The following is a 25,169-nucleotide window of genomic DNA, read 5'->3' as shown; positions in this document are numbered from 1 at the left end:
TAATGACAACCAAAAAATGTACTTCTGTGATTCATTTTCACACGAGCACCCAGTTTTTACTGCCCCAAGTTCTGTTATTTCCCTACAATGTAAGGCCTCACTCCAGCATTTTGCTACCAGGCTCTAAAAATTAATTCTCCAGAGAGAAAAAAATTATTAGTGGACTTGAAGATCAGCAATGTGCCAATAGGAAAGCTTCTGCTGCAGAATGAAAGCCACAGAGAAATTGAGCAAATGTACCTTTTATAAGCTCTTGCTGCTTGAACAAAATTTTTCTTATTTCATTCAGCCATGCCATCTTCAGATCTACTGTTTGGGCCTGGAAGAAGAGAAAATTGTCTGAATTTTGAATTAAGAGTCATCCATTATAATGTAGGAAAAAAATCTTACTTTTCTATGCTGTAATTACCTAAAATCCTCTTTTTCCCCAAAGCTACTACTAAATTTTAAACAGTCTTGATCTTTTAAAATTGATGATTCCCATTAGATCCAGGCAAGGCACAGTGGCAGTTGTAGAGCTATCACTACAAGCAGGAAGATCAATGGGACATTTTCTTCCCACAGCTCTGAGGATGTGCAAATACCCAGATTCTGAAGGGACAAACCTGCACCACATACACCTCCTCTCTCCCACTGTACCAGATCTCAAATTTCCGATGGTCGCCTTTCACATTCTCGGTTATCCCAACTGCATTCATCTGCAAATCCAAACAAACAGAAAATTAAACACACCCAGGAATGCAGACACTGGCAGCAAGTGAAACCTGTTTGCACTGAATTTAACATATTTCATCAATTTCAATTTACACAGCAGTTGGAAGTCATTATCTGTCCCGTTCCTCCTGACTTCCTATCAGCTGCATTTTGGATGAGCTTTCCAAAACAAATCAATGGACCTTTGGGAACTTCATTTGGGAACCAGTGGAACCAACTGAAGCATCATCTCAGCTGCCTCTTTCTGCACAGAACGTCTCAGATTTGGCATATGAAGATTTGTAAATACCTGACACGTTATAATACATGTTATTTTGTAAATATGTTACATGTTATAATACACATTATTTATCCACACTGATTATTTCTTTCCAAAAGCAGGGTTAATTTTTGGCATGCCCCAAGCCTGGCTTGCAGCTGAATGCTGCTTTACTCATCATCCCCATCCACTTCTGACAGTTTGGATGAAACACCAAAGGCCCAAATCCTTCAGGACCTGCACAGTGTGACCCACCTGAACCAAGCTCAAACCATGATTAGAGACAAGAAACTCTTCAGCAACAGGAGAGCTCTGCCCTCCCTCCTGAGCAGGCCATGAAGCTGAAAGCTGCTGTAGTACCTGACAGCACATGAACCATCCTCTCCCTCAAGGCAGGGTTTGCTGGCAATGATTCACTGATTAAGGGATGGCCAGAAATAGCTCCAGTATCCCACTTGCATGTCTTGGAACAGATGTAATAATAAAGGTATCATCTATCAGAAATTATTCACGCAGACTGGATCAGACAAATCCACTATAAACACAAACAAACCCTTAGAAATAACATCTGTTAACCAGGGCTGTTCCTCCTGACAATGTGTGCGTGCCCAGGTCTGAAAGCCCTGGATGATTTACAGCACAGGTGCCATGGACAAATGTTCTGCTCCAAGGGATTCCCGTGGGGGTGCCCCTTTCCAGTGACAGGAGCAGGCACCAAGCTGCCCCTGACAGCACAGAAACTGGGGCTGGAACAGACCCCGAGACCGTCGAGTCCAACCATGACCCTGCACTGCCAAGGCCACACTGACCCTGTCCCCAGGTGCCACAGGCACAGGGCTTTAAACCCCTCCCGGGATGGGGACCCCCTGCCCTGGGCAGCTGTGCCAGGGCTGCCCACTCCTCATACCCCAGCTGAACCTCCTGGCACAGCTTGAGGCCATTTCCCCTTTGGAAAGCTGGATGAGGCTCCAGTTCGGTTTTATAAAAACTTAAAATTGATGAAAGCTGTTGGAAGAGCAGCCTGGAGAGCCTCATCCATAGAGGCACTGCAATTCTCAGTTGTGTGCACCTTGTTTACCTCGGCAATTTATAGAGGCTCCTACAAAACTGCCCAGGCATCAAGACATTAGACATTTTAGATGATCTACCATGATGATGCCCAGAACAAGTGCCAGGAAGAGACAGATTTAAGGTCTGTTCATCCAGGTTAGTGGATTTTAAAATTCCATTTCCTCCCCCGGCCAGGATTTACTGTCAGCTGTTGGATCACTGCACATCCCTGTGGGGCACCACAGCCCTCAGCAGCAGAAAACAAAGCCCATGTCAGAGAAAAAGCCCCTGGCTCTGCAGAATTACTGCTCTGCAGCATACATGGCTGTGTAAAACACCCTAAGGTTCATAACAAAAATAGAACCCCTTACTTTCAGAAAGTGCTTAAAGCTGTAAGATGAGGTTTTGTCATATCCATCTCCGTGCTCCTCTCTCTTCTTGCAGAAGACCAAGGCTTTCTCATACAGGAACAGGTGCCTCTGCATGGGCTTGAACCTGGCCAGATCCTTCATCTTTGTGGGCCCTTTTCGGTGTCCTGCCCAAACACTGAAAGATCCCTGCATCAATACCTTCCCCAGTTCGCTGAGGTCGCCCTGGGGAGAGCATGACAGACAAAAAGGAATGAAAAAGAGGTGAATTAAAATGTGAGAGGTCTCTCCAAACAATGCCAGGACACAGGGCCAGCTCTGCTCCAAGGCACGTCCCTCTAAGGATGGCTCTACCTGGAAGGACCAGGGGATCCCTGGGATGATGGCCTGGTGCCAGGGGAGCACAGCTCTCGTGCAGGGCTGCAGCTGGCCTAGGAGGGCAGGAACTGGAAGGACTAAAAGGAACAGAAAACCATCCAGCCCCTAGGGAAGAGCATGTCAAGGGCTCTGGCTGCTTTAGTGGGACAGGGAAGTGAGATTTGAGCCTGAACTGAGGTACCAGGGGATGGAATTCTCCAGGAGGCCAGGCCTGGGATCAGCAGCTCCCCTGAAACCCTAGGAAATACAACCACTCCAATGGGGAAGGTTCAAACTCAGCCTCGGAGAGTAATTTATTAAATGCTGAATGGGAAATGCTACAGAAACAGCCCAGGAGAGCTACTAGGTCAGCCATGAGAACACAGAGGGTCACACTGGAAAAATACTCTAGAAAACCACAAGGTGGCAAAGTGTGGGCTCAGGATATCCCAAGCCCTGAAATCAGATGGAGACTGTCACCTGTGAGGCTCCTGATCCCAAACCCCTGCACAGGCTCTCCTCTGGGCCAGCTCTCACACTCTGCACACCCTAACCCATGCCCAGAGCATCCCCAGCCCTGTGCCAGGGCTCTCTGTGCCCAGAGCTACTCACATCATATCCTGTGATTGAAATCTGATGCATGGAGTCATTGACTGACTTCAGCAAATCCAGCATTGCAACCAGAGCTTCTTGAAGTTCCTGAACTCCATCACAGCTCGTGCTGTACTTTAGCAGCTCCTGAAAATAGAAATGGGAGAGCACATGTTTGCACTTGAACAAAGCAGATTTTTCCACCTTGCCCGAAGTGTCCAATGCCCAGAAGTGACCCACACTGAGTTTCTTTTCTCATGTCCCTGGAAAAAGGGCTCTCTCTGAAGCACAGTCAGGATGTGGTGGGGACAGGCCAGTGAGGGATGGCCTATTTTTAACGTTTCCTTAAGGATGGAGTCAGCACAGAGCAGCACCACATTCTGATTCCTCTGTGCTGTGTTTTCCTGCTTGGTAAGATATGACAAATGAGGCTGGGGTTTTCATCAGAGCCAACATGCCCTCAAAGGAGCTTGCAGCAGATGCCTGTCTTCAGACTGGCAGGCACAAGGAACAGAATTTATAAAACCCAGAGCCTTCGGGTCAGTAAATGGAGGACAGAATTTTACCACTGAGATGAAACTGGTTCCATTTCAGATCTCCTGTGCCCACCTACAGCTGCATGTATACTCACTCATTCAGGAGGCTGGAAGGAGGTTCAGAAGCTACTACCCAAGTGTAACTCCTGCCTTACACAGTGAGAATAACTGCACTGCCCTGCCTCAGATGGGAAGAATAAATGCACAAGATTTATCCACAAGAATAAATGCATTAAAGTTTACAGGTGCTATCAACACCCATGGAAAAGAGATGCAATAATTTATTTCATTCATGAGATCATCATGATCATCTCTGGCTCGGTTTTCTTACAAGTACTTCTGTAGTTCTGCATCTCTGAACAGATTCAAAGTCTTGCTCTCCTTAAGAACAGCCTGTCACAAGCCCCTGTTCCTTTTCCAGGTATGTGAACATTCATCTGCACTGAGAGGCAGTTCAGGAGAGGCCCAGACAAGCAGTATGTCACCCAAGCTTGATGCTGATTTACAGGTCACCTCTAATTGAAAAACAGGAGATGTTTTCATGTACCCTCTCTGCTGATGGCCCTGGGAAGCAGAACGTGGCATACCTTCAGCAGGAGCTGGTACTTGGTCAGGCGCTGCACGGGTTTGAGCAGGTAGGAGTCCAGCCCCAGCTTGTGCTCCAACTTCTTTTGGCACTCCTGCAACACACAATCAGACCAAGTCAGTTCTGCACCATCTGCAAGCAGATATTCCAACAGCACAGCTGCGGGGTTTGATCACTTCAAAGGTTTCATGTCCAGGCGTTGAATGGTACCAACAACTAAAGAAATATGATAATTACATGCAAATTAACCTGTGGGTCTGCCCTGTATTCCTGGGGTACGAGAAACACCAGCATCTCCTTTTGTGAGCATTTTGTGAGCATTTTGTGAGCATTCTGCAGCACTGTGGGCTGTGAGGAGGCTGTCAGGACAAGGCAGTGCCCCAGGGGGTGGGAGCAGCTCACCTGGAAGAAGGAGCTCTCGGAGCACTGCCTCCACAGGGACTCCGAGCGGGGCTTGTTCTGGCAGTACTTCTCATACATCTGGAAATCCTCCCTCTGCAAGGCAAGCCACGGGGCAGGTCACCCTCAGGGACCAGTGCTGCCAGGCCAGCACCCAGACCGTGTGTGCTTTCACCTCTGCTGCCAGCTTTAGTGTCTGCAAGTGACAGTCTGGGCGGAAAAAGCACAGCTGGGGTCACAGCTGGGGCTCTGCCGTCTCTGCTGGCCTGGCTGCTGGCGCTGAGGGCCAGGAGCCTCTCACCCCACCAACGTAACTGAGGTGTTGCAGAGTGTGACAGCCAGGAGAAAGCCTGGCCTTGGAGTCTGCTTTGAAGTGACGAGGATTCACCCACCCTGTCTAGGAAACAACATCCCACTCTCTCGGGCGCTCCCAGGCAGCTTTCCAGACTGTGCAGGAAAATCCTGCAAGAGATGGGAGAAGGGACAAGAAGCAGCAGTGAGCAGGGAGAGCTCTGGGGGTCCCAGCAGGGATCAGCCTGGAGGGAGGGAGGGAGGAGAGCAGCCCCATACTTGTTGTGGAAGTCGTAGATCTCGGGCATGTTTCCAAAGAGAACATCCTTCCTGTTCCTCAGCACGGGGGGCAGCAGGATCAGCATGGCAGGGTTATCCATCTCTGCTCTGTAGCCCTGCCAGCGAAAAGGGCTCTCACTTAGCTGCCATCTCCCCAAAGGCAGGTGAAAAGGGAACATGAACAGACTTTCAATATGATCTCCCTGTTTCTGAGTGCAATATCCCTTTTATTCCCTGTTTTGGCCATCAGCAAGAGTTATTTTGGAATAAAGTAGTAATATCTAAAACGACAGCATGAGAAATCATGATCTGCTTTCTAAAGCAATGTGCTTCATACAGTCACCATTTCACAGTATTGAGACAGGATTCTCCAAGGATAAAACACAAGCTGCTTCCTTTTGTCTCCTAAAGGTAAAGGAAATTAGGGAACAGTCAAGAGAAACAGCTTTTTGTATATTTTACAGGCACTGCTGAGGCTAATTACCAGTGCTTTTGTGTACAAACAGAAGGGTTCTCCTTCACTGCAGATGAAAAGCTCATCCTGGCACCAACTGTTCCTGCAGATGCCTCCAGCAAAGAAAACCTAAGGAGCAAACTTGGGCATTTATGACTGGATTGGGATCTGTGAGACTGGTGGAAGGCTGCCCTGTCACACCTTGGCTCAGCCTGACAGTGGCAGGTGCCCTTCTGTACAAGTCACCAGGGCACAGCAATGGGAACCTGCAGAGCTCACTCACCGTCAGAACAGTGAACAGCTCCTCCACATACACCCTCTCTGTTTCTATAAGCTCGTTTATCACATGCCTACAATGAAGAAAAAAATAGAAGCATATTATTGAGTGTCTATGAAAAGCCCCACAAGTGATGAGTGCAGTTCAAGGAGCCCAAACCATTGTGTGATCCCATTAATAACCAAGAGGTAAAAGCACAGGAGAGGACTCCTGGGTCAGGCTGCAGGAACAGGGATGGGGCAAGGATTGGGCAGAAACAAACATCCTTTCTGTGGTGTGAAGGGGCCGAGTGCTCACCCTTTCAGCACATCCAAGCTGTCCTCACTGTCTGAAATGAAGTACTGCAAGGAATTCCTCTTCTCCTGGTAGTCGTGCATGACCTCGATCTGGGGGGAAAAGGAGAAAGAAAAAAGGGAAAAGGGAAAAAACCAAGGGGAAAGGGATGCACTGGGCAGAGCTCAGAGCTGCAGCAGGAGCCCAGCCCCACTGCAGCTCCCTGGGGAAGGATGAAAGGTGCTTCCTTATAAAAACCTCTGGGCAGCAAACCTCAGAAGGGAATAACGTAATGGGGAGCAAAAAATTCCCAGAAATTACTCTGCTACATGAATCTGAAATACTGGTAACATAAGTCATTAGTGAGGAGGCCAGGGAACAGTTCCCACAGGGGAAATATCTATGCATGGGGATATTTCCTAATGCACACCTCTGTTATGTAAGAAATGACTTCAGGGAACAACACACAGAGAAATAGGTACCCAGATATTGTAAAATCAGTCAGGCCAGAGCTCAGGTGTTGGACTAATCCAACTAAACCACAGGCATCCAAGGGTTTGAGTTTGCTTCAGTTTTTTAAAAGAAAAAAAGAAAATAAAGAGGGCACCTCCAAATCCAAAGTACACACAATCTTTAGAGCAGTTTCACTTTTTCCATTAAACTAACTCAGATTCCATGAATAATTTTTACCTTGCGAGAACTTGGAGTTTTTCTTGAAGTTTTCTTCCCAGGGAGAGAGAGATCAAATGAAAATTTCAAACTGGAATTAAAATCTACACCTTGGATAGAAGAAAGCAGAATTACATAATGTATATCTATGGTGAAGGGGATTCCTCAGACAGAAAAGAAGAAGTCAGGAAGAAAAAGGGGACATACTTTAAGAACAAATAATTAGTTAGCTAGTACTAATAGCAGACTGACAAAATAAAGGGTATTTATCCCAAACAATACTGATTCCACATAGCACAGCCCTCGGTCATAAAGTACAAATATTTAGGAAAAACAAAATGCTCACTAAGGGAACACAGTAATCAAAACCTAACAAAGTCTCTGGAGCCTGAGCATATGATAACAGCAAAAACAATAAAAGCAAATAAACTACAAAAAAGAACACCCCCTGCCAGGACACTGTTTTAAAGTCCTTTGATGAACACAGGGCAAGATGCTCAGCTGTAATAAACTGCTTCTCCATCTTGCACAAATGCATTGATACTGTCAGTAAATAACTGCAAGTTGCAATCGAGCTACAGAGGTAAACTGGAAGCTCAAAAATAAAGCATCAGTCTCTGCAGTAGCTGTATGGCATCATTCAAACACTTTGTAAGGAAACCTGGAGATGCTGGAGGGGCAGCCTGCAGGGAGGTGAGCACAGCCTGGCCTTGCAGGCGTCACCTGAGAGCTCTGCCTGCTGCACACACAGCCCGGCTGCCCCACCACACCTGGGAGCACCCAAAGGAGGGGAGGACTTGCCTGAGGTCCTGCTCAGAGACTGCCCTGGGGCACTGCCTGGCACTGCCCTGGCAGGAAGGGCACACGGATTTGGCATGGGACATGGGCACCAGCTCCTCCTGCCAGAGGGACTCTGCTCCAGCACTGCCACAGCCTGCAGTGCCACTTCTGCACATCCCACCACACCTGAGGGCTCAGGTGGGACAGATTTACCCTTCCCTTCTCCCCACCCCCCAAACAAATGGTTTAAAAATTAGAACCACAATTCTCAGACAGGCTTCAAACCCAGGGCAAAGATAAAAGAGGAAGCATCTGTGCTCAGACAGAGACAGAGGGGGGAATGGGGCATAGAAACATAAGGAAGAAAGGAACAGAGACAAAATGATGTGCTCAGAGCTGGTTTGGTTTCCAGCCCCACCATAAAACACATCCATGTCAAAGCACTGCCAGCACAGCTCAGTGCCTCTGCCCATCAGCCCTGCAGCAGTTTGATGTTTGCTATCAAACAGACTCGATTAAAAAGCTCTCTTGTCATGATCTCTCCAAAGAGGAGCCTTTTGTCTTTGCCACCCTTGAGCCCTGCTCCAGGAGCAGGATTAATGCAGCACACCTGTGCTTTGCAGGTGACTGGTGCCTCTGCCAGAAACACCCGTGTCCCACAAAGGCATGGAAAAAGTTCAGCTGAGGGATGGTGCTCTCACAACAGCCACAGAGCTGGCCACCCACTCACCCTGCTCTTTAGGTCAATAATTTGTCTTTGGCCCTTTCCTCTTTCTAGAAAGCTGGCAAAGCTGTGCTGAGTGAAATGGAGAATGCTCTAGTCTGGAGACTCAGAGCTTTTACTGATTGAGGAAAGGGCTTCAGAGGGTGATGTGCTTTGGAGAGGGTGGCATCAGCCTGCAAACAGGAAATCTGGGGTTTTTCACTGCACTGGCCTGCATCTTGAGGAGCTTCATTTCCCTCACTGCATCCAGCTTCATTCGCACCCCTCACTTGGCTATTTCCATGTCTCATTCCCTGAACTGAAGCTGCTTTTGCTGCTGTATGACACCTGCTAGAACTCACCATAACCATTATTTGTTAATTCATCATAAAACCCTTGTGGTAAAACACAAATGTTTAATTGATTCTATGTAGTCAGATCACTGAATTTAATATTCTGACATAATTTAGCAAGTCCCTGGTTGAAAATACATGGATGTTACTTTGGAATCTCTTTTAATTCTGCCTGCTACACTCAGGGCTACCAGGGATGAAAGTTTTAATGTTATCGTTTAAAGCTAACATGGTGCCACATCCCATTACCAAAACCAAGGCAGAACATTCAGTGACCTCAGTTCAATGAGAATTTGTAACTTTATGGGCATTAATTATTCCATAATTGGGATTTAGGGAAGACACCCTGAAGGAATCAAAAGGAGTTAAGCATCCAGCTCATTTCTGCTCATGAGACTTGAGCTGCTCGTTTCTCCAAGCTCCTTTGCAAACATCAGTCTAACCTGGTGTCAGTTCCAGACAGCCCCAGAGAACAGGCAAGCCAATAAATTGATAAACCTTGCTCTTTTTTCCCCTGTAGTATTAATTCACCAGTTTCCAGCCCAGCAGGATGCCAGTAACTGGAGGTGTGCACTACTTACAGCTCTTTTTTCACTGAGTGGGAACTGGAAATAAATAACAAGGAACCAGCTTCATCCTTCACACAGGTATGGGAGCACAAACACCGGGAAGTTCATAAATCCCCTGATATGTATTTAACACTCTCCAATAACTCTTTCTCTGCCAGCAAGGTCTAGTTAGCCTCTCAAAACCATCCTAAGCCTCACAGCAAAGTTACCAGCTGGAAATCCGTAAGTGCAGGACGTTTTACCGTGCTTAGGAGAGAACAGGGGTGACTTGGCCCGGGGTGGGGTCTCTGGCCGAGGAGCCACGAGCTGCACGGGCCTCACGTGCTTGTCCAGCAGCCTCCTGAAGCAGCACTGCCTGCTCTCAAACATGCTGCGCACGCTGTCCAGCTTCCCCTGCACCGCCTGCACCTGGCCCTGCAGAGAGCCAAAGGGAGCCACAGTCAGCACCAGCCCACCCTGACACAGAGCAGAGAGCCAGGGGAGCCACAGTCAGCACCAGCCCACCCTGACACACAGCAGAGAGCCAAAGGGAGCCACAGTCAGCACCAGCTCACCCTGACACAGAGCAGAGAGCCAGGGGAGCCACAGTCAGCACCAGCTCACCCTGACACAGAGCAGAGAGCCAGGAGAGCCACAGTCAGCACCAGCTCACCCTGACACAGAGCAGAGAGCCAGGAGAGCCACAGTCAGCACCAGCTCACCCTGACACAGAGCAGAGAGCCAGGGGAGCCACAGTCAGCACCAGCCCACCCTGACACACAGCAGAGAGCCAGGAGAGCCACAGTCAGCACCAGCCCACCCTGACACACAGCAGAGAGCCAGGAGAGCCACAGTCAGCACCAGCTCACCCTGACACACAGCAGAGAGCCCGGAGAGCCACAGTCAGCACCAGCTCACCCTGACACAGAGCAGAGAGCCAGGGGAGCCACAGTCAGCACCAGCCCACCCTGACACAGAGCAGAGAGCCAGGGGAGCCACAGTCAGCACCAGCCCACCCTGACACAGAGCAGAGAGCCAAGGGAGCCACAGTCAGCACCAGCCCACCCTGACACACAGCAGAGAGCCAAGGGAGCCACAGTCAGCACCAGCCCACCCTGAGCTGGCACAGGGCTGCCAGGGTGCCAGCACTGCCACACACCCCAACCCTGCTCCTCACTCCTCACTGGGGAACTGCTTACCTTCAGCTCAGGTGTCAAAACCGACTCAAAATCGTCCTGCAGGGCTTGGGGATCATAGTTCAAGTAGGATGAAGAGCTTTCAAGAAATCTTTCTATGTCCTGGAGTGCTTTCTGAGCGCCTTCTTTAGACTGGCACTTGTCCATCTGCTGGTTGGCAAGCAGGTAGGCACCTTCATCACAGCACTGCAGAGCCTGGGGACAGCACAGGGAGTGAGAGCCTCCAGGAACCCCCACTGGCACGAGGCCCTCATGAGAATATCACTGACTGGCCCTGGGTGCAGCCAGCAGCATCCCCAAGAGCTCAGCACTTACTGGTGTTTCAGCAGAAAGCACAAAGCCACACTTTGTCTGTAAGGTGACTGCAGCCCTCAGCTGTGCCTGCCATGGGGGCACAGGGATAAGCAGGTGTTTCTCTCTCCAGCTGGGAAAGCTGAAGTGGGCACTTTGCAGCCTACAGGGAGGCTGGCAGGTTCCTGAGGCTCAGTGCAGACCTGGACTGGGCTCACTGGCACACTGGGGTGTGTGTGTGATACTGGCACTCACACACTCAGGGGTAAGAGGATGCTCCAGCCAAGAACAACAGAGAATTTCCAGTGCTGTGAATGGGACAGGAGACATGGAGAGCAGGACCATGCTGTGCTCCAGCACGGCCCCAAGCCAGACCCCAGGCACCAGCCAGGCCTGCAAGGAGCCCAGGAGAGGCCCCTGTCCTGCAGGCTGAGGAACTGTGTCCCACAGATCAGCACAGTGCTCAAGTGGAGCACACAGAGAGGAAAAAGGAGCTCCCCAGTTCCCCGAAACAGGGAAATGGAACAGGGTCAAAATTCACTGTTTCTCTTAATTGGCCCCAAGCACATTACAGCCGTGTGCCTTCTGGCCTAATTAGCGTGAATTTCCCTAAATGAATATTTGATGCTGATTAAGATATCAAAGAGCGTTGGAGCCACATGACTCCACTTCCATGCTAGCACACAGCAGCTGTGCCTACCTACCAATCTGTCACCTCATTTCACACTCAGCCATGTTCGTTCTTAATAAATCCCTCAGAAAAAGGGGCAGGAGTTTATGTGAGAGCATCACCTCTGTCACACTGGGCAGGAAAACCTCCAAAGTCAGTCAATTCATGGATGTAGCATGAAAGCACCACCAAGAGCAGCAGCTGAGCTCGGTGCTCTGTGGAGATGCCCACCTCCTTCTGCTGCCCTCACAGCAGCAGCAGCAGCAGATACCTGTTTGCTGACTTCCCCGCCAAGGGGCTCCCCCAGCCTCTGGGAACACCTCCCTACCATTAACTGTGAAGAAGAGCTGCAGACTCCAGATGCTTCCAGCCAAGAGGAGGGGCCAGCCCCATGGAGGAGCTCACCAAGCATCTCCTCAGAGCCCTGCATGTCTGAACGGTACCTGCTGAAGGCGGCTGTGGAGCTCCAGGGTCCTCTGCAGGCGCAGCCGCTTCCTCTTGCCGTGCTCAGCCAGGAGGTCGCAGTGGTGCCGCAGCTCGTTGCACTGCTGGCAGATCAGGTTCAGGGCGTAGTGGTGGTTGGCTGCCAGCTGGTGCCCGTGCAGGATCACCACCTGAGCCTTCCCTATCAGCTCCTGCAGGAAGGGGAGAGCCCAGGCTGGCACACAAGCAGAAACGGTGCCAAAGTGCCCACACACACCAGGGTGCCCGCCCAGCTCACCAGGGCTCAGCCATGTAGGACTGAGCTCTTTGCTGAGAGTGACAAAATTACCCTTTGTCCCCTTAAAGGGAAATAAGCCCACAAGTTTCTCTCCTCTATTCAGTGAAAAGACACCTCACAGGGCCTGGGGGACCTCACCTCAAAGGTAAGGATAGCTAATTGGACAGAAGCCAAGAAGTCCCACCCAGGCAATTAAGTAGGAAAAGAAGAGAACAAAGAAACTAATGGATTTTGTGAAGTGATCCACCAGGAGCAGGGACCTCTTGCACCTGGCTCAGTATTTCTGTTTGTTATTTTGCTTTTTATTAAACCTTTTTGTTTCCAACACTGCAACAGAAGCCATCCTGCTGATTTTTATGGCTCCAAGGGTAGCTGAGCTATCTTGGTGTGTTATAGGCCTCCAAGAGCTTATTAGACCTGGCTCAAAGAAGTTACTGAAACACAGCCACTCTTGGGGATGGCTGCCATCAGGAGTAGCCAGCAGGGGTGGCTTACACAGCAGAAAGTGGTACCCACCATCTGGGGAGAAAAACCTTCCTATCCATACAGAGGATGAAGCAGAAAACAGTATTTCACCAAAGCAGCACGGCTGTGAGTGCCTGCTGTCAGTGCATCTCTGCCCCTCCAGGAGCCACACCCTGAATACACTCAGCTGATTCCAGTTCAGGCCCACCGTGCTCCCAGGCATCAAAGGGAATTGCAGTAGTTAAGGTTTATCTTGATGCCAAGAACACAGGAGCTTTTCTGCACACCCCAGTCAGTGTACTGGTTCTGGTTTACTCCAGGGCTGGGAGGAACTGGGATGGCTTCCCTGCTGCTCCCTGCCTGCCTGGCTTTTTGATCCTCCTCCCTCTCTCCACAAACATGTCTTCCAAATGGCCAGCAAGCCTCAGACCTTTCTCTAAACTCTTCTCTTCTGTGACCAGACCCCTCAGGATTTCTCTGCTGACCCTGGCCCAGGTGCCCAGCACATCCCCTTGCAAAGGTCACAGCCTTAGCTGGGCTCCTGCGAATCATTTCTCTTCACTCTTGTTTCCCCTACATCTCTTAGTCTTCCCCCATATGTTATGTTCAACTCACAGACATGGCAGGATACAACTTTTTTGCAACTCCATGTGCCTGGTAACAAGTTTCTGCCTATTAGCATAGCTAAAGCACTTAAAATATAAATAATTCTCCTTCCAGCTCATTAAATCCCACGCCTCCCCCATGTTCAGACATTTATCTGTTCTGGATCTTCACGGTGGCTCAGCAATTTATTTTAACTCTGATAATTAAACAGCCTGTTTCTGGCTTTCAGAGTGATCACAGCCTTGCTGCTCAGAGCAGAGACATGAAATCAATCCTTCATGCAGCACTCACCAACAAATTACAGAGCCAGGTGATTTCACAAAGACCTACCACAAATACAGAGTGTTTGTGTGGCTCCTGTGTTTCGTGGGTGCTGCTTCTGTGCAAGGCCACCTCACCTGAGCCAGGCCACCTCACCTGAGCCATGTTATCACCTCCCCTGAGCCATGTTATCACCTCCCCTGAGCCACGTTAGGCCACCTCACCTGAGCCACGTTAGGCCACCTCACCTGAGCCAGGCCATCCAAGTGCTCCAGCTCCTTGAGCCTCTGCTTCACCTGGGGGATGCTGTCGCCGGTGTCGGGCAGCTCCGCCTGCTGCCCCATTAAAAATTCAATGGCACTCTTGACCTGGACACAGAGAAGAAAATTGCTGCAAAAGGATACAAAGCACAGGCAGGAAAGCAGTCTGAGCCCAAAATTAATCACACTTGAGCTACGATTGCTAAATCCAATAACACAACTAGTGTCCAAGAACTAATTCGTAAATTGAAAGATGCTTCCATCAGCAGAATCCACGCGACTGCAGGGCAGTGGTACCTAAATTAGCTCTCAGGGAGGAAGCACAGCCGTCTCCCCAGGCTAGCCAGCCCTGCCACAGTCAAGGAACAGCAGCATAAATTAAACACTCTCAAAAGAAAAAGCATAACAACTTCTATCCAACAGATCTCCACCTCTCCCTTCTGCCAATGGGAGCACATCTGATCCTACCTCTTGAAAACTTTGCTCAAACTTCCAGAGTTGTAAATATTGTTCCATTTTTAACTGGTGCTTTTCCCAGAAGCCATCAAAAGCAGTCTCCATCTCACGCAGCTGACCAAGCAACCTTGGGCACAGAGAAAGGACAAGACTGGGACAATTTGCAAAGAGGGGACAGAGATGGACAAGACCCAGAGATCACTTACACAGGGACCCAAGGTCTCAGAAGAAGTCAACAGACATATACACGTGGCTTGAGATGATCCCAGGGAGGGATTTAACGAAACCAGCACTGCAGAGCAGTGTGATCACACATCTGTGGGAAGCAGTTGTTGCTATCTACATTTATCTGGGTGAAACCTGGGGGCCTGGCAGGGAAGAGCCCTGCATGTGCTCCACAGCCTCATCACAACAGTGGGGACAACGATCAGAGCAAGTCAACATCATGAGAGAAGTCACCCAGCAACCTGATGGAGCAAAATTCGGGTATCTTTGTCTTTGACAGGTGACCTAAAGAACACATCCACGCCTCAATAATTTGAGTGTTTCCACTGAAAATCAGGGGATTTAGGAACACAGTGCACTCACCGATTCACCGTCTCCCAGTCCCCAGGCCTCTCCTGCTGCTGGTCCTGACTGCATTCCCCTGAGTCTGGCTCTTCAAAACTGCTCAAAAGCAACTTCCCCTCTTTTGTGACTGCCGTGATCTCCTCCTGTATAACACAAAACATTTCTCCTTCAGGCTGCTTATTGTGAGGTAAGGATGAGGCATTTTGTGTTTCTCCTGCCTTAGTTTCCCTGTGTGAAACAAAGCAGCAACACCCAACAGACCAAAGCACTCCCAGCAGATGTCTCAGTCCTCTTCACACGGAATTAACCCCAGGAGCTGCACGAGGCTGAGCCATGGACAGGGCACCAGGCTGGGTGGAAAGTGCCACACATGAATTCAGCAGGCCACAAAATGATTCAGGAGGCCAGCACAGCCCCAGCTCTCTCCTGGTGAGCAGTGGTGCTGGTGTGAGACACCTGTCCACAAGTTCATGTCTTCAAGCAGGGTTTTCCACAGCTTGAAGGCTGTGCTTCTCCATCAAGGTCAGCAGAGGAGGTTGTAAGAGGAGCATCCCATGGAGGAACAAAGCCAGGACTTTGCTGTGAGCCCACACAGCAGCACTCAGTACAACCCCTACATCTGAAGCCAACACACCCAATACAACCTCTCTTGGGGAAATTTAAACCCTTGGGGTCCTCATCAGCACCAGCTGAGGTGCTCTGTGCTGGCTGGGCTCAGCCCCAAAGCAAACATGTGCATTGAGTCAACTATTTTCAGGACAAAGAGGCCAAAGACAGAAGTGAGGAGGGAGAAAACACATGTGGCTGAGGAGCTGAGGTGGCAGAGGCCCTGAAGGAGTGACCTGTCTGTGGTTCCATTGCAGAGCCTGGCCCTGGAGGGGTGAGAGCCCTCCCAGGAGATGGCCAGGTCTCTACTGCAAGAGAAACAATGGCAAAATCTCTTCAGGGAGAGGATTCAGAAAGCCCAGACTGGGTTCAGTGTCTGCCTGCCCCAGAGAGCTCACAGCAGCCCAAACACAGCATCAGCCCCAGGAGCAGGACACAGCTGCAGGAGCCTCCCCTGTCCCAGTGTGCAGTGCCAGCCCTGTCACTGAAACACCCTGGGGATGAACACAAGGCAAACCCCATCTCCTGACACTGCCCAGGCAGGAGACTCAGCAGAGCAATGGTGCAGCATGTTTCAGACTGCAGGGGGCTGTTATTTATCTCTTAGCCCTCGCTCTGCACAGAGCCATGGTCCTCCTTTGATTCAAAGCCATTCATTATCCATAAAGCAAAGTGGCCTGACTGTCAAACAGGTGGTGACTTGACTTCTTCTGTTCAGTATATCAGTGGGGTTAATTTTTTTGTTAGGCTGTTTAATTAATTTCTGTCATTTTTTCATTGTGCTTGATGCCAGTTTCTGCGCAGCATCACAGCTACATAAATTATTCTGATTTATTGAGTATTTGAATTCAGGAATCAACTGTACCAGTCCTGGGGTTGTCATGAGAGAGACACGGACCCCATGTCTTGCTGTCACCACAATCTGTGCACAGTTTCTCATCTGCTTTTGTGTTTCATGGTCTTAGAACGAACAAAAGAAAAAAGCCAGCAGACCTCACTTCAGACAAAAGCCAATGAGTGATTTTGATATTTGAAATTAATAGATGAGGAATTAAAAGCAACAGATGGCTTGTACTGAGTGCTGCTGTGCTTTCTACGCAAATGAAAACATGTGATGTGTTTTATTTCTCCAGAGAGTGGGCACTGTTGGCTGGTTTTACACTGTGACCCACCCTGTGGAGCTGGTATCTGCGCCCTGCACTGTGGCCACAGTCCTGAGCACAAAGCTGAAGCCACTGAGTCATGTTGCAATACATGTAGCTGCTATTTCATTTTACTCTCTTCATTTTCAAAGAGATGGAGGCCCATTGACAGTATCTATAATGATACTTTCTAAACATGCACACATGTATTATGCCTACACACAGCACAACTTGGATGATATTTTCAGTATTTCTTAGAGGCATCTTTCTGGGAACTCACTGTCACATGAATGACAAATGATTATAAATTAAAATAGATTCAATTCTTTGACTTAGGTAAATGAAACCTGTCACAAAGCAAAGGAGCTCATTCTTCAGCCCCACAGAACAACTATGAACACAGTGATTGCTTCTGAAGGAAGGGTTTGGGGCCTGTGCTGCTCCCTGGAAGGTGCAGGAGCACCAAAGACAACAGGCTGATAAAGCAGCAGCTGGCTGCACAGAACCTTCCATTGACCCCTAGGATAATATTAATCACAAATCCCCTGAGCCACACCCTGAGCTGGCAGTGCCCTGTGCCATACCCCGAGCTGGCAGTGCCCTGAGCCATACCCTGAGCCATACCTTGAGCTGGCAGTACCCTGTGCCGTACCCTGTGCCATACCCTGAGCCATACCCTGTGCCATACCCCGAGCTGGCAGTGCCCTGTGCCATACCCCGAGCTGGCAGTGCCCCTGAGCCATACCCTGAGCCATACCCCGAGCTGGCAGTGCCCTGTGCCACACCCCGAGCTGGCAGTGCCCTGAGCCATACCCTGAGCCACACCCCGAGCTGGCAGTGCCCTGTGCCACACCCCGAGCCATACCCTGAGCCATACCCTGAGCCACACCCCGAGCTGGCAGTGCCCTGTGCCACACCCCGAGCCATACCCTGAGCCATACCCTGAGCCATACCCCGAGCTGGCAGTGCCCTGTGCCACACCCCGAGCTGGCAGTACCCTGAGCCATACCCTGAGCCATACCCCGAGCTGGCAGTGCCCTGTGCCACACCCCGAGCTGGCAGTGCCCCTGAGCCATACCCTGAGCCATACCCCGAGCTGGCAGTGCCCTGTGCCACACCCCGAGCTGGCAGTGCCCTGAGCCATACCCTGAGCCACACCCCGAGCTGGCAGTGCCCTGTGCCACACCCCGAGCCATACCCTGAGCCATACCCTGTGCCACACCCCGAGCTGGCAGTGCCCTGTGCCACACCCCGAGCTGGCAGTACCCTGAGCCATACCCTGAGCCATACCCCGAGCTGGCAGTGCCCTGTGCCACACCCCGAGCTGGCAGTGCCCTGTGCCGTACCTTCAGCTGCAGGTACCTCTCGGTGCGCACGGCCAGCAGGCGCTCGATGCAGAACATGTCCTCGGGCAGCTCCGCCTCCGCCAGCTCCGTGCCGAAGCACTGCAACATCTGGGCAATGTCCTTCACAGTCAGGGCAAAGCTCTCTATGGCCTGCAGGGACACAGCGGCTGCAATCGGCCCGGGGGTCACCACCATCCTGCAGCTCCTCAGGGGCACCCCAAGAGCCAGGGCTGGGCTGGGCCGGGGCAGCCCAACAGCTCTGAGACGGCTGGGTGGGATGTGCAGGCACACAGGGAGAACATCCCACTGGGAACCCAACCTGCCACCACCTGGGACACAGCATCCCCGGGAAACTGAGTGCACAGGAAGCACAAGGACACACAGCAAGGCACAACTCCTGATTCCTGGCAATATGAAAGTTCTTGCAAAGGGAAAGAAACGAACCGAACTGGAAATTCTCTGAATTCTCTGCATTTGGTCAGTATGCAGTAGGCAGTCTCATTACCCTGCTTCCCAAACACAGTTCTGATATTAATCACATTAAGCGACCATTATTAACAAAAAAGCCTATTTGGTATCTCCCATTAAGGGAACTCTAATAAAGATTTTAAAGACAGATCTTTTGGGAGCAGTTTCAATAGGAGCCTGAGGGAGCCAATCCTGCAAACCCATCAAAGCCTCACACCCCTTGGCTCCTGTGCACGTGTGATCTGGGAGGTGCAGTGGCTCTGGGGGCTCCTTTCAGCCCCCCAGTGCTCAGTGCCTGACTGCAGACGTTCCCCAGGGAGCCCCAGCTGGCTGAGCACCCGTGGCCAGCCCCACTCACCGTCCTGAAGATGACCCACTCGCTGTGGCAGTACTCCAGGGTGCCCCCCAGCTCGGGGGTCAGCTGCTGCTCCTCGATGTACGTCAGCAGGTCACTGACCGAGCTCAGCATCACCACCTGCACACACAGAGCCTGTGTGACCCCTGGGTCACCCTCTTGCCCCATCACTGACCGAGCTCAGCGTCACCACCTGCACACACACACACACACACACACACACAGGGGCTGTGTGACCCCTGAGCCACCCTCCTGCCCCACACTGACCCCCTGAGCTCAGCATCACCACCTGCACACACACACACAGAGCCTGTGTGACCCCTGGGCTACCCTCCTGCCCCACACCGACCCCCTGAGCTCAGCATCACCACCTGCACACACACACACACACAGAGCCCTGGGTCACCCTCCGGCCCTACACCGACCCCTGATGCACCTCAAACTCTGCTCTACATCCTGTTCTGGAGCAGGGCTTCCTTCTTACACTTATGGCTTAACACAGCTCTGTCCCAGGCTCTGAGCACACACACAGCCATGCTCAGGCTGCTCTGGGCACACACAGCAGTGCCCAGGCTGCTCTGGGCACACACAGCAGTGCCCAGGCTGCTCTGGGCACACACAGCCATGCCCAGCCCTCTCCGGGCACACACACAGCCATGCTCAGGCTGCTCTGGGCACACACAGCTCTGAGCACACACACAGCCATGCCCAGCCCTCTCTGAGCACACACACAGCCATGCCCAGGCTGCTCTGAGCACACACACAGCCATGCCCAGGCTGCTCTGGGCACACACAGCTCTGAGCACACACACAGCCATGCCCAGGCTGCTCTGGGCACACACAGCCATGCCCAGCCCTCTCTGAGCACACACACAGCCATGCTCAGGCTGCTCTGGGCACACACAGCTCTGAGCACACACACAGCAGTGCCCAGGCTGCTCTGGGCACACACAGCCATGCCCAGGCTGCTCTGGGCACACACAGCTCTGAGCACACACACAGCCATGCCCAGGCTGCTCTGAGCACACACACAGCCATGCCCAGGCTGCTCTGAGCACACACACAGCCATGCTCAGGCTGCTCTGGGCACACACAGCTCTGAGCACACACACAGCCATGCTCAGGCTGCTCTGGGCACACACACAGCCATGCCCAGGCCTCTCTGGGCACACACAGCCATGCCCAGGCCTCTCTGGGCACACACAGCCATGCCCAGGCCTCTCTGGGCACACACAGCCATGCTCAGGCTGCTCTGAGCACACACACAGCCATGCCCAGGCTGCTCTGGGCACACACAGCCATGCCCAGCCCTCTCTGAGCACACACACAGCCATGCCCAGGCTGCTCTGGGCACACACAGCCATGCCCAGCCCTCTCTGAGCACACACACAGCCATGCTCAGGCTGCTCTGGGCACACACAGCTCTGAGCACACATACAGCAGTGCCCAGGCTGCTCTGGGCACACACAGCCATGCCCAGGCTGCTCTGGGCACACACAGCTCTGAGCACACACACAGCCATGCCCAGGCTGCTCTGGGCACACACACAGCCATGCTCAGGCTGCTCTGGGCACACACACAGCAGTGCTCAGGCTGCTCTGGGCACACACACAGCCATGCCCAGGCCTCTCTGGGCACACACAGCCATGCCCAGGCCTCTCTGGGCACACACAGCCATGCCCAGGCTGCTCCATACCGGTAACTTGAGCAGGAAATCCTCCTGGCTGAAGCGGAAGCCGATGTCGGTGAAGGTGCGCTGGAAGAAGCCCGTGGGCCGCAGGACCATCACCAAGTGCAGGTTCCCTGGGAAGGATGCCTGCAAGGAAACACAGACAGCATTCACCCTGGGCAGTGGCAGCTCCAGCAGCAGCTCCCAACGCACTGAAAGCAGGGGGATCGTTCAGTTTTAGGGGGGGTTTCTTATTTTCAAAACAGGAGGGTGTGGCATTCACGTTTTCTGAAAAATCCCTTCGCCCAGGATTTTTCCCCTGGGAAGCTGAGAAGCCTCAGAGAAAAAGGAAAACAATAATTCTCTCATTTGCTTCTCCTGTGTTTTGCTCATGTGGAATGTGTTTGGGGATTGTTTACCCACAGGTGATTGTTCCATTGGATTCTGCTGGGAGTTGTTTTCACTCTTTGGCCAATTGGTGCCAAGCTGTGTTGGGAGAGAGTCAGGAGTTTTCATTATTATCTTTTTAGCATTCTGTAAGTATCTTGCCTGTATTCTTTACTATAGTTTAGTATAGCATTCTTTAATACAATATAGTATCATGAAATAATAAATTAGCCTTCTGAGAACATGGAGTCAGATTCATCATTCCCTCCTTCATTGGGGCACCCCGCAAATACAACAGGAGGGAGATGCTGGGGGTGGTTCAGAGATATGGGATGGAACTGCAGCAGGGCTGTCCAGCCCCACCTCCCCTTGGAGCAGGCAGGAGGTCAGCCCTGCTCCTCAGAGGCACACTTGTTATAAACTTTAATAATGCAGATTCTGTTCATCATTATAACTTGGGGAATGAAATTACAACTTAGCAGGGAGCAGAGGGCTGGAACACTGAGAGGAATGACAGATTGAGGAAGCAAAATTTATTGCCAAACTTTCTAATCATCCCATAACTGCACGAAGCACACTCGTCTTGTCCTTGGTAATTACCAGGCAACATTTAATTTGTGGCAAGAATTTGGAATTTCCTGTCTACACTGCTGGAGCCTTTTTTCAAGCATATGGTTAGCAGGTGCATTTTTAAATAGATCTGTGAAAAGGGTTCTTGAGAATGAAAAAGAATTTTTAAGAAAGTAGAAGTTGCATCATTAAATTATGGATAAGCACATGATGCAAAGCCTTGAGTTAATTAAGACAATATTTGCTCTGAGATCCTGCCAGGCCAGGTCACATTTCTCTCCTCCTTATAGCATCCTCCTCCATGAAACATGATAGTAACCTCTATGCCAAGGGTGAGAATAATGAACGTGTTTGGGTACTTTGCACTGCAGGGCACTTCATCCATGCCCTCAAAACAAAGATCATCCCACAAACATGCATTAGTGCTGTTTGAAACAGGATTTACACGAGCTCTGGCATCCCTGAGCTGCACTGTCACTCATTTGCTCTGTTTTCTTGGGTAGGAAGGGGCAGGTTGTGGCTTCCACTGCCCACAGCTTCCCTTAGAAATGGACAGTGAGTTTTAGGATCATATAAGCCACATAAATCCAATATATTGATCTGCTGTTATTTTAAGTACGAGCAGAAAAAAAAGGTTGTGAATGAAATGGCAAACTCATACCCTTTGGAAGTCAACAAGAGTGGTGCCAGGGACAAAGACTTGGCACTGGAAACAACAGCAAACCAGTAAATAACAGGGGCATTGGTGCTGGCTCCAGGCCCTGGTGCTGTGCTCCTGCTCCAGCCCTGGGCAGCACAGAATGCCTCCTCTGTGAACCCTGGGCTCCTACCTTGGCCCTGCCCTGGAAAACGCTGCAGGAATGTCTTTGAGAACAGAAATTCATCCTCCCTCACCCTGACATCATTACTCCCTTCATCCCCTGGCCCTTCAGCCCTGCTGCCACTTGGAGCTTCAGCCTCCCCTACTCCTTCAAGTCCTTTTGAACAGGCACCCTCTGGGTGCAGAGCAATCTCCCTGGAGCAACAGCCTGGGTGTCCAAACCTGGGTGTCCAAACCCAGCTCCCCATGGGAAACCTGCAGGCTTTGAATGTCAGCCCCAGGAGCCCCTGGGCAGGACAGGAAAGGGGAGCAGAGGCAGGAGAAAACCCAGCTCACAGGGACCAGAGGGAGCAGCCTGGCTGGGAGCAGGGATGGCCCTGGACACCTCTGCTGCAGGATGCCAAGGTGTCCCACACCAGGAGAGCACAGCACTGTCCCCCTCCACCCCAGGGACACCTCTGGCTGCAGGATGCCAAGGTGTCCCACACCAGGAGAGCACAGCACTGTCCCCCTTCACCCCAGGGACACCTCTGGCTGCAGGACACCTCTGCTACAGGATGCCAAGGTGTCCCACACCACAGACACACCAGGACACCCCAGCACTGCCTTCCTGCACCCCAGGGACACCTCTGGCTGCAGGACACCTCTGCTACAGGATGCCAAGGTGTCCCACACCACAGACACACCAGGACACCCCAGCACTGCCTTCCTGCACCCCAGGGACAGCCATACACACACCATTGTATCCCTCCTGCTCCTTGGTATTTCACCTCAAAAGTGAAATGCCTGAGTTTCACCCTGAGTTTCCAGGGCAGATGATTGGATTTCCATTCAGTTTAGAAAGCGTCTGGGGATTTTTCAGCTGATCTTATACATACAGGATCAAGGTCAGCACTTAGGAGTAGCTACAAAACAGGAAGCACAGCTTTGCAAATGACACCTAATGTATTCCAAGCATGGGAAAAAATGAACATGACAAGAAATAAGCTTGTAAGAAAGACAGACACCCACAAACCATGTCCTGTGCCCTCTTAGAGACTTAAAGGAAAGGATGAAATGTTAGGAGAAAAAAACCCCACATAGACCAGTAATTCCTCAATATAACATTACTGTAAGGATTGTATTTTTTTAGTTAATGTAACAATTTTAGTTTTTCTCAGAGCTGAAGTGTAGATAAGTTTCCTAAAAACTGATCTCTAATGATGTCGCTATAGGACACAAAGGAACACACGCTCACACCGTTCTCAAGGTGAACGAGAGAAAAGGGCCGTTTATTTTCTGACTCCAACATTTATAGTTTTCCAAAAGTGACAGTGGATTGGAGGGTGACAGTGGCACCTCTCCAATGCCACTGGTTAAACCAACAGTCCATCAACTCTCTCCTCCTCCATAGAGGAATGCAAAACAATAAGTTATTTACAGAAAGTATGTGAGAAAATTCACTACAAGAATGTCAACATCAGAAGGCTTAGAGAATCTTAAAAACTCAGGGTGACATAATGATACTGAAAGTACTGCTGCAAAAGACCCTTCCCCACAATATATTAAAGAAAGCAAAGACAAAAGGATATTTAATATTGCCTCATGCTTTACGTTATCATTTGTAAATCTAAAAAGAATCCTGTGCACTTGATAAGCCTGGGGTTATGTAACAAAACACCTAAAGAACCCTCTAAAGCCTCTGCCCTCTGCAGCTCACCAGGAAAGGCAGAAAACCCCCAGCACAGTCCCCCTAAAGCAGGCAGCTGGCAGCACTTCACTGCTGTTACCTGTCCCACTGACCACAGGCTGCTCACCACATCCCTCCTTCCCAGGACAGACACGGACACCTTCAGGCCACTTCAGCAACTTTTTAAATGCACATTTAACTAGAACCAACAGAGAGCCCTGATTTAATCAATACAGACAAACTGGGCTAATAAAGCACAAGAAAGGACGTGCACTGAAAGGTTACTGGATATCTCACTCTGACACATTTAGTGGTATTTCAACATTTCCGCCCAGTTCAGGAACTCTGTTTTCAGACACTATTCTCCCCTGCAGTTCACTGGGGTATCCATGAGGCTGGAAATCAATATATAAAAAAATAAATTTTAAACCCAAAGTATTATCTGCCAATAAGTTTCTTTCTGAGCTCTGCAGAGTCCAGGAGTCCTTATACAGGTACTGAACTTGATGACTTTCTGCTGCCCCTTGAAGGAAAAGCCATGCAACAAAATGCCAGGTGCTGCTAATCCGAGCCTTTAACTTCCCCCGGAGCCAGAGCCAAACTCCCAAGCGCTCTGCTGCCTTTGCTGCAGCCGGCGGCACGACTGACCCGAGGATGCTGTCAGCACCACCGGGCACGGATCCGTGCGGGGCCGCTCCATGCCGCGGCTTCTCCTGCCCTGGAGGGGCAATGACAGAGCCGTTCCTGCGGGCGGGGAGCCAGGGCAGCAGCGCTGCGGGCAGCGGGGCCGGCGGTACCCGGGGAACCCGGTGATACCCGGCGGTACCCACTGATACCCGGGGAACCCGGTGATAGCCGGCGGTACCAGCGGTACCCACTGATACCCGGGGAACCCGGTGATACCCGGCGGTACCCAGCGGTGCCAGCGGCCCCCAGCGATACCCAGAGGTACCAGCGGTACCCACTGATACCCGGCGGTACCAGCGGCCCCCAGCAGTACCAGCGATACCCAGAGGTACCAGCGGTACCCAGTGATAGCCGGCGGTACCAGCGGCCCCCAGCAGTACCAGCGATACCCAGCGGTGCCCAGCGATACCAGCGATACCCAGCGGTGCCCAGCGCCGGCCGCTCCCGCACGGAGGGTGCTGCCGCTG

The 25,169-nt window shown here is 51.1% G+C and overlaps 1 protein-coding gene across 2 annotated transcripts in view; it reads right to left on the bottom strand.

Annotated features, from left to right (window-relative positions):
* The window catches only part of MCF2 (MCF.2 cell line derived transforming sequence), a 54,376-nt gene that overhangs the window by 9,776 nt on the left and 19,431 nt on the right, over window positions 1–25,169 (bottom strand). For both annotated transcript variants that reach the window (XM_066559822.1, XM_066559823.1), the window contains exons 5-24: window positions 20,597–20,716; window positions 18,904–19,020; window positions 18,078–18,227; window positions 15,002–15,126; window positions 14,426–14,540; window positions 13,946–14,065; window positions 12,088–12,279; window positions 10,687–10,878; window positions 9,751–9,922; window positions 7,125–7,213; window positions 6,459–6,547; window positions 6,168–6,234; window positions 5,431–5,546; window positions 5,253–5,322; window positions 4,864–4,956; window positions 4,463–4,555; window positions 3,361–3,486; window positions 2,395–2,616; window positions 606–698; window positions 241–319 (exon numbers count right to left, since the gene is read on the bottom strand). In XM_066559822.1, coding sequence (XP_066415919.1) covers window positions 241–319; window positions 606–698; window positions 2,395–2,616; window positions 3,361–3,486; window positions 4,463–4,555; window positions 4,864–4,956; window positions 5,253–5,322; window positions 5,431–5,546; window positions 6,168–6,234; window positions 6,459–6,547; window positions 7,125–7,213; window positions 9,751–9,922; window positions 10,687–10,878; window positions 12,088–12,279; window positions 13,946–14,065; window positions 14,426–14,540; window positions 15,002–15,126; window positions 18,078–18,227; window positions 18,904–19,020; window positions 20,597–20,716 — 2,440 coding nt within the window. The remainder of the gene's footprint in view (window positions 1–240; window positions 320–605; window positions 699–2,394; window positions 2,617–3,360; window positions 3,487–4,462; window positions 4,556–4,863; window positions 4,957–5,252; window positions 5,323–5,430; window positions 5,547–6,167; window positions 6,235–6,458; window positions 6,548–7,124; window positions 7,214–9,750; window positions 9,923–10,686; window positions 10,879–12,087; window positions 12,280–13,945; window positions 14,066–14,425; window positions 14,541–15,001; window positions 15,127–18,077; window positions 18,228–18,903; window positions 19,021–20,596; window positions 20,717–25,169) is intronic.

This window comes from Molothrus aeneus, chromosome 14 (genome assembly GCF_037042795.1).
Source record: "Molothrus aeneus isolate 106 chromosome 14, BPBGC_Maene_1.0, whole genome shotgun sequence".
Taxonomy (NCBI): Eukaryota; Metazoa; Chordata; class Aves; order Passeriformes; family Icteridae; genus Molothrus; species Molothrus aeneus.
This window is presented reverse-complemented; position numbering and strand designations above follow the sequence as displayed.